A 17307-nucleotide genomic window follows, 5' to 3' on the forward strand; every position below is an offset into this window, starting at 1 on the left:
GGGTGGTACTGTCGTGATCAACATTTAGTTATCTTGTAAAATTCTCTTTCTGTGTCTGTTAGTGGCAAATGTGCCTGGCCTGAAACCCACTGAAAAAAATCCTTGCACTGACAACTGCTTTGCTCCACAGCCATCTGATGGGCTCCCATCTTGGTCATCTGTTCCTGAAGGGTGAAAAAAAAATCAGTGTGTCACTAACATGATTGAGGTACTGATTACCTCTCTGTAATTAAGGTGTAATGGCTAAATCAGTTTCAAAACAAATATAATTTATTTTTAAATTTTTTTTATTTGATGGGGGATTGAGTGAAACACAATGGTCTCTCTGACACTTCAAAATTTTCTCAATCAATCAATTTTTATTTATGTAACATCTTCCACTGCCTTTGCAGGAGCCCAAGGCACTGAACATAACAATTTTAAAAAGAGCTAAGCATTATGAGCAGTAAAAGTGGAATAATCCTGCATGGTTCTGTGGCTACCTCCTTTTTCCAGGTTTTGCAAGAGGTCCTGCAAAAAGTTGATCATGTCCACTTCCTTTGTGTCTTACTGATCCATTGTCACTGTACTGAGGAGCCAGTGCCTCCACAACGAAGTCTGCATCCACCTACAAAAGACGTTTTTAAAAATACTGTGAATTAAAAAGATAAAACTGTTAGGGCTGCTTCTGCTTATCCTGCAGAGCTAAATTAATATAAGAAAATGAAGATGTATACCACTAAAAAATATGTAAAACTTCATTGCCATGATATTAGAATAAAAAATACATCTGATAGCTTCCTTAAAGAAAACTTAAAATTGCTGTCTGTAAAAAAAATGATAGCTGTAAAAAATAAATTGGGGCAAACATTGTTAAACAAACAGATTATTGTACTTGTGAATCGATTTGATTCTTAGTATTTTTATAAGAATCGATTAGAACTGTTGATGGAACAAAAACAGCTTCAGCTTCTCTGCATTTCCTATATGTTTTTGTAATGGACATATTTTTTTTGCAGAGGCCTAAAGAATTTGTACTTACCTGTTTAAGGTTCCCAGGAAGAAAGAGGGGCTGAAGTGCCTGGTGGTGTTGTGGCAACAGCTCATCCAAACCCTAGATGGCCAGTCCTTCTCTAAGCTGACTTAGCATCGGTATGAGTCTCATCACCGAATGCAAACTGATGGCCCTAGTAAAAAGAATAATGAACTTGTAATAACTCAATTTTCAAAAATTGCATGACTTGTTTAATGCTACATTAACATAGCCTACTCAATGATGGCCCTTTTGCAATTGCTGTGAATTGACCAGTGTAGCCACATGCTACAATGGCATCAGAAAGGTCTGTCAGTGCGTCTTCTTCGGCACGTTCGACCTTCAATCAGAAACACTTGTTAGTACAATTTACAGAAAATAAATTATTCTGTTTAATTTACCTCCTGAATCAGGTTCTGGATTGCCGTATCAGTCACCTCTGGCACATCTTCATTTGTTATTTGTCCATGACGCAAGAAATGGTAAGACCAAGTAGAAAAGAAATTCGGTGCTGGTCCTGCTTGAACCAAGCTGGTGGCAATGATCTCCCCACAGATCCTGAACACAAAACAAGCCAAGTTACACTGTAGAGCAGCATCATACTGTACATACCTGTATCTGTTTTCCTGGTAGTAAGAGATACTATATTTGGGGTTTTGCCTTTGCATGAAACTCCTTCAAATAAGTTCAACTCAAGGCCTCGCATCATTTCTATTGGGAAAAAAGAAATGACAGTTTGCCATTTTCAACTATATTCAAAGTTGGTATGTTGACATTAGCAAGGAATACATACCAGTTAGGAACTCTCGGCGTAGTGCTCCTTCATCAATGTCGTGTTCTCCAATAAAGGAAACAATTAGCTGGTTTTTGGGGGAAGCCTGCTTCTGTCTGGCCCGCTGTTTCAGACCTTTCTGGTAAAGGTCGTCCCTTGTCACATTATGTTAAAGGTTTTAGTGTTGTCAACTCTTTCTTGTAGGAACTTCAGGATGTCTGATAAGCTATTGACAACAACATTGTGTTTATTATTATTTATTTTAAAACCTACACATTAACACAAATGTTTGTAAAAATTCTAACCAGATTAAGTGCTTGGAAGAGTCATCCACATCCAGTATGATGCTGTTCAGATGTGGAAACAAACAAAAAAAAAGATTAAACTCTCATAACATTTTGTGTACAACGTGCATGGGTAAAAACATGCACCTGTCCTCTTCCTCCTTCACCACAAAAGCTGGCATGCAGTTGTATAGACTCCTGAGTAAATTCTTATCACACAATGGACAGGAAACCTATTAAAGACATTTTTTTAAATCAGTGACCAACAATCATTGTTAAGTAAACAATAATGATTAACATGAAATGTAATTAAAATATTCTGTATATTGCTAACGTGCATGTTTGAAGTTTGATTTAAAGGGATATTCCACCCTAAGTGAAAATTTGTCTACTGTCTAAATTGGCTCCTGCAAATGTGTTACTTCTTACTTTTCATTTGCAGTCAACATGATTATTGAGCTCAACAGGAATAACTGGTATCATAATTTAGTAATTTTACAGTTTTGCACACAAAATGCTACTACCTCCCATTAAGTTACATGGTTTATTCTCATCTAAAGCAGACAGACTGCTGGCAGATAAGAATTACTGTGCTGGTTAAAACAATCCTTTTTCATTCACTTATCCAACTCTGGGGAATACGGCACTAGAAAACATTTTTGGATCTTTCCCTGACACATATCTAGCCCCTCATAACTCGATCCCCAGTTCCTGGATAAAACACCGGACATTTTATTCCATGTAGGACCCTAATCCACCTAGCTATGTGCCCCTGTTGCAATATTAAATGTGAGGAGTCGTAAAAAGTAGCATAATAAAACAATTTTATGGAATAAACTGCAGCTAGTAGCCTTGGAAAATAACTTACTTGAGCGTCTTGTTGGTTCTGGTCCATTTTGCTGGTGCAGGTGAAACTCTCGCTCCAGATCGGGTATTAGCCAGGCTGTTAGTGCGCAGATGCGGCAGCCACACAGGAAAATCCACAGAGCGCAAAACGAGCGCACCCCAAAGAGGTTTGTTCCCGCCCAGTCCCACAAGTCTTTCTATTGGCTGAGCGGTTGCTAGGAGATTGTACTTCTAAGTTTTGAGCGAGAGCAGACAAGATCCGTGAGAGCAGGGGACAGACTTGTGGGAGGAGTTTTGATCCGTGTAGAGAAAAAGTTGTCACATGAGAAGACAATACCAGTGTAAGAAGGTTAAATCTGAGCGCAAAAACAAAGATTTGAAGGAGAACAGAGTGAATTTGAAAGAGAGCAGACATTTTGAGCGCAAGCATTACAAGTTTTGAGAGCAATAATATAAAATAGTATTCTGAAATTAAAAAGATGGTCTCTTGATATGAAATTCTGCTCTCAAATTGAAAGTTCAACTGCTCAGTTTCTGGCACTTTAATTCTTCCACGCCTCCAGAGTGCCAAAACTCCCAACAGCCGAGCGAGCAGAATCGGAAACCGAGCGCGCAGAAAGGCTGCCACACGTGCAGTGAGGCTGCCGCACCGAGCGCGCAGTGAGGCTGCCGCGCGCATGTTTTCCTCTGCCGTGTGCTCGTTGGCCAACGAGCGCACGCAGGTTTGTCACTTGTGCACATCCTTGTGCGCTCACAGACACAGTTTGCTCCCTCTCAGTGTACAAATGACCTCCTCGCCATGTATATTTTCACTCATGAGGTTCTAACCTCCACGCGCGAGTCCCGTTCGCACGCGCGATGTGCACAATACGCGTGCACGGGTTTTGGCTACGCTTGCACGGGTTTTGGCGGAAACCTGACACCATACAGCTGAAGTTGCCGGCGGCACATGCGCGCTTTGCTGTTTACAACCAAAACTTTCTTGAAGCTAAAGCTGAAATAATGGCCAAAGGAGGAGAAGGCAGTGCTCAGGAGGACATGTTTTATCCCTCAAAGAAGACAAAGTCGGAATTACAGGCATCTTTTAGATATTTGAAGAATGCCGAGGGCCAGTTGATAGAAGACGGCTATCCTGTTTGCAGCACGTGCAGAAAACGTGTCTGTGAAAGGCAGCAACGCTTCAAATCTCATGACACATCTGCGTGACCATCACCTACAACTCGTCAACGCAAGGCAAGCTAACGTTAGCGTTTTAGCTAAAATGCGTGATCCGACGATTTGGGTTGAGGGAGAATGCAACGAGTCGCTATATAAAGCAGCCGCAGCGCCGCTACCTGCATATAAACCGTGTCGCGGACACCCCCATGTTGAAATGACGCCATGCATTACGGGGCTCCCAGGGGTAGATAAGAGTTGGTCTCTCTCCGAGAATAATTATGAATTTAACAATGATTACTGCCTGATGACATTTTCCCACATCTGCAAAGCTCACTGGAAGGACACAAACCAAGGACAATATTTTCCTGATATAGGGTTTATTACTCAAGTAAGGGTAAAAAAAGTATCTGATTAGAAGGCTACTTGAGTACTGAGTATCATCTGATCTAATATTTTTAAAATGATGACATCAAACTGACATAAAATAAGAAGTTATGGGCAAATATTGGTATTTTAAAGACTAAAGGGTGTAGTGAACTCACACTGAAAAAAATCCCAAATATGTCTCAAAATCGGCACAAAGTGTAATAAACTGTGCAGATATCAGGCTAGGCTCGCCAAATATAGTGATCTGTAGTTTGTATATTTATACACTGTAATTAGATCTAAATATTATAATCAGAAGTGGTTGTTTTTATCATCAGGGAGTTTACTTAAACACTCTGTATTGACTGAGAGACAAGAAAAGAGAGTTGGGATTGTTTAAGAATCTTTAATTTCTATAATTATAAATTTTTACAATTTACCAGGACTATCTCAATGATGGATGCATATGGATTTGAATGTTATAGTGTTGTTGCGTGTGTGTGTGTGTTGTTCAGAATCTCTAGGCTGACGTAGGCGGATCTGGTTGTTATGACTAGGCTACCACGAGGCTTCAGAAGCTGATGACATGAGCCGCCATTTTGCCGCAACTACGTACCGTCTGGAGCCTCCCGTGTAGATCAGGAAATGCCAGGTCCTCTGACCTTCAGATGTGCTGGAGCTGGTGAAACAGCGGTCGCAGCACTACAAAGCCCGTCTGTGGATCGACTCCCGGTATCAGCGGCAGGCATCAGCGAGTTAGCTCTTATTTTGAAGGAACGTCGTCTTGTTGTTCAAACGACGGAAATCTCCAGCTTGACAGTTCTCAGCTTAAAGTAGGAAAGTGTAGCTGGCCAGCCTGTAACTTTCTTAATGATGACGATGGAAATCCTTAGGACCTCCAATTGAACAGAGCTGAGGTTACAATGGAACTGAGTATAAAATGGCGTTGCCTTGTTTTATATCTCCTAGTTGTTTACAAATCTTAGTAAACCGGATTGGACAACTTCATTAAACAACCCAGATTCTGACCTACGGCAGACGAAAGTTCTGATTGGCTGAGAACAATGTGTCATGCGTTTCCATGTCAATGTAGATCAGTCTGTCTGGTGCAGCCCTGTTTATTCATTAAACACATAACTCATGACATCTTTATTTCACAGATCATTCACCTGATTATTAATGATCAACATATGCTTTGATTAGCTTTATCACGAATAAAGTACTTTGATTAATTAGTGGAAAGCGTTCTTCTTCTCTTCTTCTGTCTCTTCTCCTGGAATGTAAACATACTGAAACCAGCTTCCGACCTTGGCGATTTCTACACGTTGTTACTGTGTGAAGGGGCAGCTGTTAAGGGCAGACAATAGGATCTTAATAACGCTACAAGGGAAAAAATTTAATCAAATAAACAACATAATTACAAAATAACACATTTTAGGCAAAATTAAGACACAAACTGAGGACAATATTTCCTGACATACAGGGTTTATCTAAATTTGAAAATGTAGCACGCTTAAAAAAAATATACCGCGAAAATACCAAAAACCGTGGTAATTTTGGTCACAATAACCGTGAGGTTAAATTTTCACACAGTGACAAACTTAATACAGACCATTTTAGATTAGGTTGCATTTCCTTTATTCCCAGATAATGTAGTTTGTAGCACTCATTATAATGTTGTAGAAAATTTCTGGCCAATCCACGTGATCGGTATCGGTGATCGGTATCGGTGATCAGCATTCTTTGATATCGGTATCGGTGATCGGCAGCAAAAAACCTGATCGGTGCATCCCTAATGAGCACTAGGCCTGAAGACAAGATGCTACTGTATCTGTCCTCGGCTGCAGCCCGCAGCGCACTGCTCTGTTCAAACGCTTTAGCATGCAGGCCATGAGGGGCGGCACCTGACAGGCCTAAGGCCTGTTAATATCACACGTGTGTGGGAAGGATAACAGGGATCAAACGGTCAACAGTCTAGATCTAACAATGGAAAATGATCAACTGGTCTTACAGTGACTGGTTATTGGGGCCAGTTGCTCATCTAACCCTAAAAATACAGACCCTCAGTATTATACCAACTCCATGATCAAATAGGCCAATTGGAGATGGGCTGCACATTGGACTTGCTACCATTCAGGTTTTATTGACCATCCGTGTTACTGTTCAGTGTTCATCAATGAGTGACAACATTCTCTGTTCTAGTTCTAGTGACCAAACCCAGGAGGAAAATAAAACAAGCAAACATAAACAAGCATGTAGCAGAGAGATCTGATTATTCAAATTTAATTCAAGTGAATTACAGAAAAGGCTGCAGTCAGACTATCCAGGTGCACCTGTTCAGCTGAAGCTGCACCAGAGCATCAGAACCCAGAGCAGAGCTTGGGGACTTTGAGATTGGTGGCTACAAATGATATTCTCATGGGTTCAGATAAGAATGTTGTGTCTGTTCTAGTCTTGTTAGATCTCAGTGCTGCCTTTGACACAGTTGATCACAATGTTCTTTTAGAAAGGCTTGAGCATGATGTAGGGATCAAAGGTACAGTGCTAGGATGGTTTAAATCCTAGCTTTCTGATAGATTTCATTTTGTAAATGTACATGACAAATCTTCTTCATACTCCAGGGTTACTTGTGGAGTACCACAGGGTTCAGTGCTTGATCCAATTCTTTTTACTATGTATGTATGTATATATATATATATATATATGCTCCCAATTGGTAAAATCATTAGACAGCATGGGATAAACTTCCACTGTTATGCTGACGATACTCAGTTATCCATTAACCCTGATGTAGTTACCAGTCTTCAGCTTGTCCAAAATGCTGCATCTAGAGTTCTGATGAGAGTTAAAGAGATCACATCTCTACTGCTTTAGCATTCCTACATTTGCTGCCTGTTAAATTCAGAATAAATTCTAAGACATAACATCAAACTTGTCAAACATGTTATCAGACATTATTTCACTCTGCAAAGGATTTACAGATGCTAGGCGCTAGGGTTGCATGATGGGATGCATTAATGAACCATCGATGATGGGCTGAGCTGTTAGTTATTTTTACAAGAGGCGATTTGTTCATTTATTTGTTTTGCCATAAGAAAGCTTCTGTTAAAATGTTTTTAATTATTTGTAGCCCTCTATGTTTTTGATATTTATTGTTACTTATTGTCTTCTGTACTGTTGATGGCGGACCATCCAAAATTTAATTGCCATGAGCAATTACAAATAAAGTCTATTCTATTCTAAGTTTGTTAATGACTCATACAGGTGCGCAAATATTTTATACATTATGCACAGTGAACATCGCAGATTTCCATCAGCAGATCTGAGCATTTTCTTACTAAATCTCTAGATCTTGCAGCTGACTGTGTGTGCAAGCAGCACGCTGAAGAGGAGTTCAACATTGTGCACAAAAGCAGTGACAAGTGGAAAGTGGAAACCCTTTTATCTTTCAGAGAGTCTGGTAGACTTTTGCTTATTTCATTTACAGAAATGTTTCCTGATTTTATTACTTTGGCTGAAGGAGCACTCGTTATTCATTTCAATTCAAGCTTATTTATAAAGCACCACATCAGGACCAGAGTCGTCTCAAGGACCTTCACACAGTAAACATTCCAATACAGGTCAGTTCATTAGGCCAATCAGTAAAAAGTTTCCTATATAAGGAACCCAGCAGGTTGCATCGAGTCACTGACTAGTGCCAGTCTTTACAGCAATCCTCATACTAAGCAAGCATGCAGCGACAGTGGAAAGGAAAACTCCCTTTTAACAGGACGAAACCTCCAGAGGATCCTGGCTCAGTATAAGCAGCCATCTGCCATGACTCACTGGGGATGGAGAAGACAGAGCAAACACACACACACACACACATACACACACACACACACACACACACGCACGCACGCACACGCACGCACGCACGCACAGACACACACACACACCAAGTAATGTGTCTATAGTTATATTGTGATTTCTTAGTAAATATTCTATTTGGTGAGAGATAAACTTTATTGTATTTATCCTAGTGGATCTGTAATTAAATGGGTAAACTAGTAGTAGCACATTCAATGTCAAAGAGAGTAAAATGTTACTATCAGGAGAGGGAGAATGCTTAAATGGTTAGCAGCAGTGTTCTAGCCGATTGCCCCCTCCATGAGGCCACCACAGCTCAGCAGAACATCGTTGTAGCTTCTTCTGGGGAGAAAAACACTGAGAGCATTTGTTCGCTTCTGCTGGGAACATTGCATCAAAGCGTAGAGCAAGCCTTAGTCATGACCATGTCAATATGCTGACCTTTTTGCATTGTAACCATCATTAACTTTTTTAAAGGCCTTCTTATATTGCACAGACACATGATGCACGAATAGAGCTCTCTCACTCAACATTGAGTTCTGAGCAGATAAACAAGGTTCTACTCCCTCAAATGCATATGGAAACCAAACTGTACTGTTTATTTGATTATTAGTAAAACTTGAATAGTATATTTTCTTTCATGAAGTACTCACTGGCTGCCAGTCAACTTCGGGGTTCATTTTAAGATCCTGGTTCTGGTCTATAGGGCCTTACATGGACAAACACCATCTTACATTGGTGATCTTCTTAGTCCCTACACCCCCAGCAGGTCCCTGAGGTCCAGTGATCAAAGCCTACTGGTTGTGCAGCACCAGGCTAAAGACCAAAGGTGACAGATCATTTGCTGCTGTGGCCCCCAGACTCTGGAACTCTCTCCCCCTGAGCCTGAGATCAGTGGTCTCAGAGGACTCCTTCAAAAAGCAGCTGAAGACTCACTTGTTCAAGCTGGCTTTTGTATGACCTTCTTCATCCTCTCCTTGTTCTGCTCTCCCCACCTATTCCATCTTCCTCAGGGTCCACTGATTTCCCTCTTTTCTATTCACTCTCTCTCACATTTTCTAATCACAATTGTCAATTTATTTATTTTTTGCTAATTTTCAATATATTTTTAATCGTTTTCTAAATTCTTTTTTATATTTTTTCATTTTTTGTTTTTGTGAAGCGCCTCGTGATTTTTATCTTGAGAGGCGCTATAGAAATGATCTTTTCTTCTTCTTCTTTTCTTCTTATTATTTATTCTTTATTCTCAGTAGCGGTGGCTACACCAGATTTACTTTTTAGAATTTTGATAAACCTAAGGAAAAAGGTTGTGTTTAATTTATTTTTGCCCTGTCATTTGTTTACTGAGAATTTAAGTTAATGCACAGTAAACCTGGTTCTACTACCTCATTTGAATATAATTGAAAACTCAAATTGGATTATTAGCAATACTCTGCAGTATTGAAAACTAATTTTGAATAAAACTTGAAGAATAACTGGCAATTGCTTGCTCATTTTAAGAGGTCTTTCATGTTTTATAACATGCTATTTGATATAATGGTTTACAAACACAAAAGGGTAATTTATAAGAGTACTCGATTAATCGATAAAAGATTCTATAGAGTACTCAATTACAAAAATATTCGATAACTGCGGCCCTATTCTTATGCCTTATGAAATGATTTCTTCACTTTACAGATTAATTAAAATTACATTATCTGCAATGAAAGTTTTATCTAAAGTGATTCTATAATGTCTTGACTGCTTTACATTAATTGTACGTTTTCTTACTAACTACCTTTACTTAGTAGACTCCCACCGTAAGGGCATGTTTTTCACTGATGACACCGTGTCGTACTCAAGCTCAGATGACTGATTACTGCTTTTATTAGTTTTATTTAGACACAAGCATTCACACATGTGATACACACGCTAAGCTAACTATGCTAAGCACCTGCGCAGTGACAGCGTCTTGCCAGTCGCCAGGTAATCAACTGAAAAACACAAAATATACAAACATGCAACATTAGTATCATAAACCTAGTAATAACTGCACAAGCTGCGTACACACATTTATAAACTTGACACAGTTATTAGCACATAAACTCACCAGCTCAGCCTCACAAGTCAAAACAGTAACTACAAAAAGATGATCCGGCCGGTGAGGCACACGAGAAGTTGTTTCACATAAAGTCCCCAAGGTAAACGTACATCATTCTGCCTCATATAAGGTGACCTTAAAGTAAACACAGCAGCTTGGTTGGTCAAAAATAAATATATATATATATATATGGGGAAGAAACACACATTAATGAATGAATCAACATAAATGTTTATCATTTTAATGCCTTATTTCAGATATTGAATACACCAAATTAGTCTACTTGATGATTTAATAATGATTTATTATCAGTTATGTCACATAATAATATCTAGTACTAGTATATTAACTAATGACTGTTTAACTATTTACTTCACATATTAAATTAAGTAAGCTTTTCTAAGTGTCTGAGATAGAGGAGGTTTAAAGAGTCTTTGATAACGCCCAGTTCATTTTCTGGCTTCTGATTGGTCAAAACTTATAAGCAACCAAATCTTAAGAGGAATCGCTTGCTATATTCCTCAGTACCAGCCAAAGCTCCCAGCTCATGCAGTTCCTGCAAAGCTCCAGCTCACTCTAAATTACCATCCTATTGGGAATCAAACCAGATTTTTCAATGGAATAATTTTAGCGGCATATAGAACCATTCTTTTTGATTCAACCATTTATTGTTTGCTCAATCTAAAAACAAGCAAGAAAACTTCATGCCAGCCACATTGCCGAGAAGTCTCTATAGGGCTGGACGATAATATCGATAGACATGTGGTGCGATAGATAAAAAGACAGGTCGATAAAATTTCGATCAAAAAAGTTTCCTTTTTTCATTATAACCTATCAGGTAGCAGCATACTAGACTCACTACATACTCCTAACCAATCAAAGCCACAGATTCGACACTACGTCACCAGGCCCTCCCCTCTCAAGCCAAAACAGAGCATGAGGCAGCCGCAGAAAGATGGCTAGGGCTGCCACGATTAGGCGACTCATCACAACGACGCAGACAAATAAAATCGACCTGATTTTATAAAAAAATGTTTTAATCTCGCCTGCTGCAGACGTTCGGCATTTGCGTTCTGCCTTTCTGCTCAGCTGCCGCTTTAGCTCCTAGGTGCATGCGCAGTGGTGGCCATCCAGCTCAGCCTTCATCACCGGAGAAAGTGGAGAGTCGCAACGTTGCTGAAAAGTTTGGGAGCATTATACAAAGATAAAAGGCCCGTAGGGTGCAAACTCTGCAAAGTGAAACTCTCCTTTCACAGGAGCACATGGGTGATAAACGGGCATCTTCAGAGGAAGCACGGCATGACGGAGAAAAAAGAGTCGCCTCAGTAAGTTTAGCTCTTGTTAGCTGCTAACACCAACAGAGCTACTTGTATTTATAGCTGTAGCAACACCAGTAGTGGTGGTGATTTTATTACCTTTAGAACACGTTTTTCAGTATGTCACGTATTTTTGCTCTAATTACAAACAAATGATTTATTTCATCCCGCTACTTTACAGTGGAGGTTACAGACATATATGACAACAACCATCTACCAGGCTGATCCCATTTCACCACCATGATGTAAAAGAAGAATTAAACAACTTTTAAGGTGTGTGTGTGTGTGTGTGTGTGTGTGTGTGTGTGTGTGTGTGTGTGTGTGTGTGTGTGTGTGTGTGTGTGTGTGTGTGTGTGTGTGTGTGTGTGTGTTTCTCTCTGGACACAAACACAATAAACATTAACAGGGTTGTTCCTGGCTCAAATTGAGACAGAGGTGGTACCATCCTGACCATGCACCAGCACATACGTACTCTGCATTCAACTGCCTCACTTTTTTAAAGGACAAATATTATAAAAGGCTCAATAATATGCATTAGATTGGTGTTTAGTTCCCTTTTTCCCTTCTGATATTTATAGTTGAAAATATTTTTAAATATTTGACCGACATTTCAGTGACATTTTAGGTTTGTAGTAATAACACTCATCTTAGTCAAAATAACAGGTAAATATATCCAGTAAAACATAATGCATTTCATTAACATGCATTTGTATTGGAAATGGTAATAACATTTAATTTCTGCTGCTAACAATGTAATGGTGGCATGTCTGTTATGTACGGGTTAGGGTTAGGGGGGTGTTCCATTTTGCCTTGGCCCCCAAAATGTCTTGAAACAGCCCTGGGTGTGTGACTGAGTTTTGAAGGTGATCTGAATTGTATCAGATGTATAAATATGACATGTATATAACTTATTGTTTTCTACAGGTAAAAACGTGTAGTGGAGATAAATCTACCTACATTTGACTTTCAAGTTTTGTTTTCTTACTTTTATTTAACTATTTTCCTGTCCTGTCTGTCTCTCATCTTCCTGCATCTCCTCTAAACTCTCCAGAAAAACTGCTGCCTGGATTCTTACATTTTCACCTCATCAGTTACTTTTGAACAGATCAAAGGGATCTCCTGACCACAAAGTGGAGTGAGCGTTTCGATGCTGCGTCAGTGAGGTGAAATCACCGCAGCAAACGAATAGCGGCACGCGTCAGGAACGATTAAAACACAGAGTACCAGAGGATATGAACAGATATGAATGATCATGTGTTAATAATAATGTTTTGTTGCGCCACCATGAGAATGTACCGTGCGCTGGACGAAGCGGGCGCACCAATGATCAGCGCTCTGTGTCCTCTCCACTCAACAGAATCCCGCTACGCTGAGTCCATAAATATTGTAATATAGACAGAAACTGGATTTTTCCCCGAAAGATGTCTAGCACCCATAACTCGATCCCTGCTCCTGGATGAAAAACCGGACATTTTGATCAATGTAGGACACCCCCCCCCCCCCCCCCCGACGCCCCGTATGGCCACCCTACAATAGCACCAACCATAGATATGTACCAACTAGAAAGAAAAGCAATTTTTGATCATCTTTTTCTGCAGCGGTTTTAGCACTTTTCGCTGCACCGCTGCTGATACAGCGCCCCAATAGTGGCGCAACGCTGCAACTGCAGTTAAAATAACATCCATATAGAGCTCCGGACCCCACGTGACCGCGTCAGTAGACGCCATATTGGCAGGAAAAAAAGGTAAACAAACACGGATCGTAAACATGAACATGAACGGGATCGGCTTGGATTTTACTTCGTCTGAGTTTACTTCACACTTTAAAACCGAAGAAATCGTTTTATATAGTCAGAAATTAAATAAACTAAACATCTCCGACCCTTACCGCGACCCTGGGATACTTTTTAAAAACGCCAGAAGCTGTCGGAGCGGACTTCTTACGGGACCTGGCCGGGGAACCCCTTGGGATTCCCCCGGAGGAGCTGGCCCAAGTGACTGGGGAGAGGGAAGTCTGGGCCTCTCGATGCTACTGCCCTCGTAACCCGACTCTGGATAAGCGGATGAAAATGGATGGATGGATGGATAAATAACAGATTTACATGTAAGTAGTTTAAATAGAGTGCTGTGCTGTTTGAATGTATAAACTGAACGCCAAGAGAAATCACTAGTTTGATTTTTTTCCGTGAATAAAATAAAAATGTCAGGCAGGAGCGTCTCAGGATCTGTCTGAGGCAACAGTGCTAACCACTGCGCCACCATGCAGCCATCAGATCTTAACCTACATTATGTGATATAACAGAATTATTAATCTGGTAAATAAACTAACTTTAATATCTTTTATGTTTACGGTAAAGTAGACCCTCAGAGCTGTCGATGGTCCCTGACTGCTGACGTCTGGACCAGCCGTGCTACAGAGGCGTACCTTGGTCCTGCTATCTCTTGAGTTAAGATTGGAAGATGAAGCGCTTCAACCTTGACACCAAGACTCTGGTGAACACACATCAGTTTGGTTTTAGGTGCCTACTTCCACCTGACTGTAGCATTTGTATTAACTGGTTACAAAGTTATTAAAGTTGTTGGTAAGCTATCATCTTGTCTTTATTAGTAGATGGATCACACTTCAGACTAGAAGCTAATGATGGTATATTAGAGCATCAACAAGCTAAACCTTTATTAATGACACGATTAGTCGACTACTAAAATAGCCGGTTGTGGCAGCTCTAGGTTGGTTCACACATTGGAGAACACCAGGCTAACCCACTGAGTTCCTTAATTATAATGCGTGGAAAGTGAGGGGGACGTGCATTCATACTAGACAGCCAGCTGGATAAGTTAGTTGAGTTTAGCTGTGAAATCTGCAGTTTTTTCATCATTTATTTTAGCAAACTAACCCTAAGCCTATTTTATGAAACTTTATTTTGAGTAAAGTTTTATTTGTAAAATGTTTTTCTTTCTATTGGAATCACAAAATAAAGTTTATTAGTTCCAGTTGCATTGCACTAAAGTCTTACTTTGTTTTTGAAGGTCTTAAAAAGTCTTGAACAGGTATTAAATGAAGTTGATGAGTGATACAAAGCTCCAACACCAACTAGTGCGCCAGTGGAAGTCCCGCTCTGACACCCAAACACAATCGTCTTGGTGATGAGCGCTTTCAGCACCTTCTTTTAATGTGATTTAATAAATACTTCAGTGAGATGTACTACTCTGTACCACACCAAATAGCTGCTAAAGTGTGAAAACATTTCTTTCACGTCTGCCCCTGCCTCCCTGACTGTGTCTCTCTCCTGCCCTTGATTAGTCCTTATTGTTTTCATCTGCCCCTTGTTTACCTGCCCATGTGTTCCTCATTTGCCCTGTGTATTTATATCTCCCTCCTAGTATCAGTCTTTGTCAGATCATTGTGTTTGTTGTCAGCGTTGTTTTTGTCCTGTCGTTCCCGCTCTGTTATTAAAACCATTTTTACTTTATCCGAACCTGCATTTTTGCCTCCAGGTCAGTTCCTCTACACACGGTCCGCCAACATCCACACCCACAAAGTGACAATTTCTGGTAAACATTTGTGGCATTCCGATTTATTCATTTGTCTTGAATGCTTGATTATTTAGTTGTTTTCTACTGAGTGTGACCACTCTCAGGACATTTATACCTTTACTTGAGGTTATACCTTTAACTTGGTTATTCAAATGTATGTAAGGCACTTGTTGTGCCTGTGTTCTGTTGTTAAACATTTTCTGCTGACTTGAATAAAACTGTGAGAAAAATCATGTATTTCATCCTTGTATAAAATGTAAAATGATCAGCTATAGTATTTCTGGATTCTGTTACATACTTAAATAATTTTGCAGAAAGTAACTGAAAGTGGTGTAACTCAGCTAGATTAATGAGACGGTAGTATTTATTACAAACATATTACATTGTTATACTATAATCAGTAATATGTATGACATATATTAAGTTAGTCCAACACCGATTATACTGATGAAATTAAGTTTGTTTTGTCTGGTTAAAACGGGTCAAATGGGATTCATGTGTTCTTTTCTGACAGAACAAGAACTTCTGTGGGTTGACCAGAACCAGGACCAGCATCAGAAACAGGCCCAGAACCAGCATCAGAACCAGAACCAGGCCCATAGTGACCCTGCATTAGCATCAGCGGTGTGTTTCAACACAGAAGCCGACTGTGGTGCAACGACCAGGCCAATAACGTTCCTGAAATCGATGCGATGTTTCCGCTTTGCGCTCCGGAACATTTGGCAACAATGCCACAAAAGCGCACTGCTGTGGCGCACGCACGCAGGGTGGTAAAAGAAACGGAAATAGAGAGCAGGAGCCTCCGCGCGCGGGCCTACCTGTTCCTCCTCCGCTGACAAAGTCGCTGCCATGATGATTCGGAAGTATCCCTCGTTTAAAGGAAATGAATTCTAGAAGTTGTCCCTGTGTCTCACAGCTGGAGACATGAGAGACGCTGCGTGCCCTCCTGCGATCCACACCGGCCTGTTAGCTTGAGCCCAGCGTCCAAGAGAGAGAGAGAGAGAGAGATCAGTAGCTCATTCACCGAACCCGCAGCTGTCCGGACTCCATGCAAGGAATTGCAAGTTTTTTTTTTTTAGCTCTGACTCTGACTAGCTTGTCTTTATGCAGCCTGAGGCGCGCGCGCGCGCACTCCCTCTCTCTCTCTCTCACACACACACGAGCATGAACAAAGAGACTCTGTTGCCTTTCAATCTGCGCTCTGCGGAGCCCCCTGCTGGTCAGAACCAGAACCAGTAGGGTTTATATCCATATGTGTGAGAATCCCAACATTAGGAAACTGCTACGGTACTTGGACTTGGTGCAAGAAAAAAAAATGATAAGCAAAATTAGAATTAAGAAATAAACATCATGAAATAATAATAATATAGGGAGGCAATAATTAGAGAAGCAGCTACTATATACAAGACAGTGTAGTGTAGGTTCTGGTTAGAGCGGGTCACTTCAGGTGCAGACGGGTCTACGTTTGTCATTCATCAGTCCAACTGCGGAGGGGAAGAATCTGCTTGTCCAAAATGCTGCAGCTAGAGTTCTGATGAGAATTACAAAGAGAGATCATATCTCTCCTGTCTTGGCTTCCCTACATTGGCTACCTGTTAAATTCAGAATAGATTTTAAGACCCTCCTTCTCACATGTAAAGCTCTTAATAATCAAGCTCCATCATACATCAGTGATCTGATTGTTCCATACGTTCCTAACCGAGCACTTCGCTCTCAGACTGCAGGTTTACTGGTGGTTCCCAGAATATCTAAAAAATAGGACAGGAGGCAGATCTTTTGGTTATCAGGCTCCTCTCTTGTGGAACCAGCTCCCAGCTTTAGTCCGTGAGGCATACACCTTGTCTACTTTTAAGGCTAGGCTTAAAACATTTGTATTTGATATGGCCTTTGGTTAAAATCTGATGTTAGCCTAGATCTGGACAAGCGGGGGAGTAGAGGAAGGTGGAGTGTACAGTCGATAAAGACGGCTCTCCCTTGCCCTGCCTCCAACAAGCCTCCATCTAAAAGGCTAGGTTATCCAGAGTTATCTCTGTAGTTATGCTGCTATAGGCTTAGACTGCTGGAGGATACACTGACCACTTTCCACGCTAG

General features: G+C 40.5%; 1 protein-coding gene across 1 annotated transcript in view; it reads right to left on the minus strand.

Annotated features, from left to right (window-relative positions):
* The window catches only part of ptpn9a (protein tyrosine phosphatase non-receptor type 9a), a 47599-nt gene extending 30725 nt beyond the window's left edge, over positions 1–16874 (minus strand). The window contains exon 1 of the mRNA XM_015952209.3: positions 16035–16874. Coding sequence (XP_015807695.1) covers positions 16035–16067 — 33 coding nt within the window. The 5' untranslated portion in view covers positions 16068–16874. The remainder of the gene's footprint in view (positions 1–16034) is intronic.
* Positions 16875–17307: the final 433 nt, after the last annotated feature.

The sequence above is a fragment of the Nothobranchius furzeri genome, chromosome 14 (genome assembly GCF_043380555.1).
Source record: "Nothobranchius furzeri strain GRZ-AD chromosome 14, NfurGRZ-RIMD1, whole genome shotgun sequence".
NCBI lineage: Eukaryota > Metazoa > Chordata > Actinopteri > Cyprinodontiformes > Nothobranchiidae > Nothobranchius > Nothobranchius furzeri.